This window comes from Nelumbo nucifera, chromosome 5 (assembly GCF_055504915.1).
Source record: "Nelumbo nucifera cultivar China Antique chromosome 5, China Antique-T2T, whole genome shotgun sequence".
Lineage (NCBI taxonomy): Eukaryota > Viridiplantae > Streptophyta > Magnoliopsida > Proteales > Nelumbonaceae > Nelumbo > Nelumbo nucifera.
Window position 1 is genome coordinate 10,458,246 of NC_142653.1, and position 1,221 is coordinate 10,459,466.

Below are 1,221 nucleotides of genomic sequence, written 5' to 3' on the forward strand. Positions count from 1 at the left end.
TAGAACACTAGCTCGCTTTAGTACAACCCCGAGAGGAAAAAATAGGCAGGATCATCTATACAACTTTAAAACCCTAAATTACCGCTAAAGCGACAAAAATCTAAGATGGAATAACAAACTAGCATTGCAAAAATCAAATGAAAAGGGAAAAACCGATTTCGTAAATCATTTTCCACTTGAGAAAAGCATAAGCACTTTTCAATTTAAACCCAAGGCCCTAATTCATCATCCAACATTAAATATGCCGTAAAAAATCTCCAGAAATAAAAACTATTTTAGATTAAGAAATAGAGGTTTATGCAAAATCTCTCAAAATAAAGAAAATGGTAAACGGCTTTGACATCCTGACTTCCAAAGTTCCAATAAGCAATAACTAAAAAATAATAAAAAATAAAAACCGAACAAATAAGTAACACCTCTCCGTTTCGTCTTTTCCTCCTTGTTGTTCTTCTTTCTCCACTCAACGGTATGACTTCTGGAAGCGAGCGCGAGCTCCCCGTCCTCCAAACTTCTTAGGCTCGCAGCGCCTTGGATCCGCCACGAGGAGCGTCCTGTCATATCTAACGAGTATGTCTTTGATCTCTTTTTTCGACTGTTCATCAACATACTTCTGATAGTAAGCTACAAGGGCCTTCGCAATGCTTTGACGGATGGCATATATCTGTGAAGTATGACCTCCTCCCCGAACCCTAATCCTCATGTCAACACCTGCAAATCTCTGACGACCCAGAAGGAGAATTGGCTCGTAGGCCTTGTAACGGAGAATCTCCGGTTCAACAAGCTCAATCGGGCAGCCATTAATCTTGATGAGGCCCCTACCTCGCTTGCAGTAGGTGACTGCAACGGCAGTCTTTTTGCGACCAAAGCACTGAACAGATTCCACGGCCGCCATTAGGTGGATGCTTTCTCTGTGCTCTCAAAACCCTAAACCTATCTCGGACTCGGGGAGTGAACACGGGAGATTGGGCAGAGAAGAAAGAGAAACTCGGGAGCGTTGATAATTAATACATTAGGGTTTTATTGGACGAAGAATTGTAAAGTCCGCAATTTTCTTAAAATTACAAATATTGCCATTCCTGTTGCATGAACAGAGTGGCGTCGAGACTATTACTTGTTCGGGTTAAAGTTCGCGAAAAATGAATGTTCGAGTACTAGAATGTTATATTTTGAAGTTCAAGTATTAAATTCGCATTCAGCCTAAAGTACTGGTACCTATTAGGA

The 1,221-nt window shown here is 40.9% G+C and overlaps 1 protein-coding gene across 1 annotated transcript; it reads right to left on the reverse strand.

The window, feature by feature from the left end:
• Window positions 1-254: 254 nt before the first annotated feature.
• On the reverse strand, window positions 255-1,003 carry LOC104606670 (small ribosomal subunit protein uS9). The gene has a single exon (XM_010271989.3). The coding sequence runs from the start codon at window positions 890-892 to the stop codon at window positions 461-463; it is 432 nt and encodes a 143-aa protein (XP_010270291.1). The 5' UTR covers window positions 893-1,003; the 3' UTR covers window positions 255-460.
• Between the last annotated feature and the right edge of the window lie 218 nt (window positions 1,004-1,221).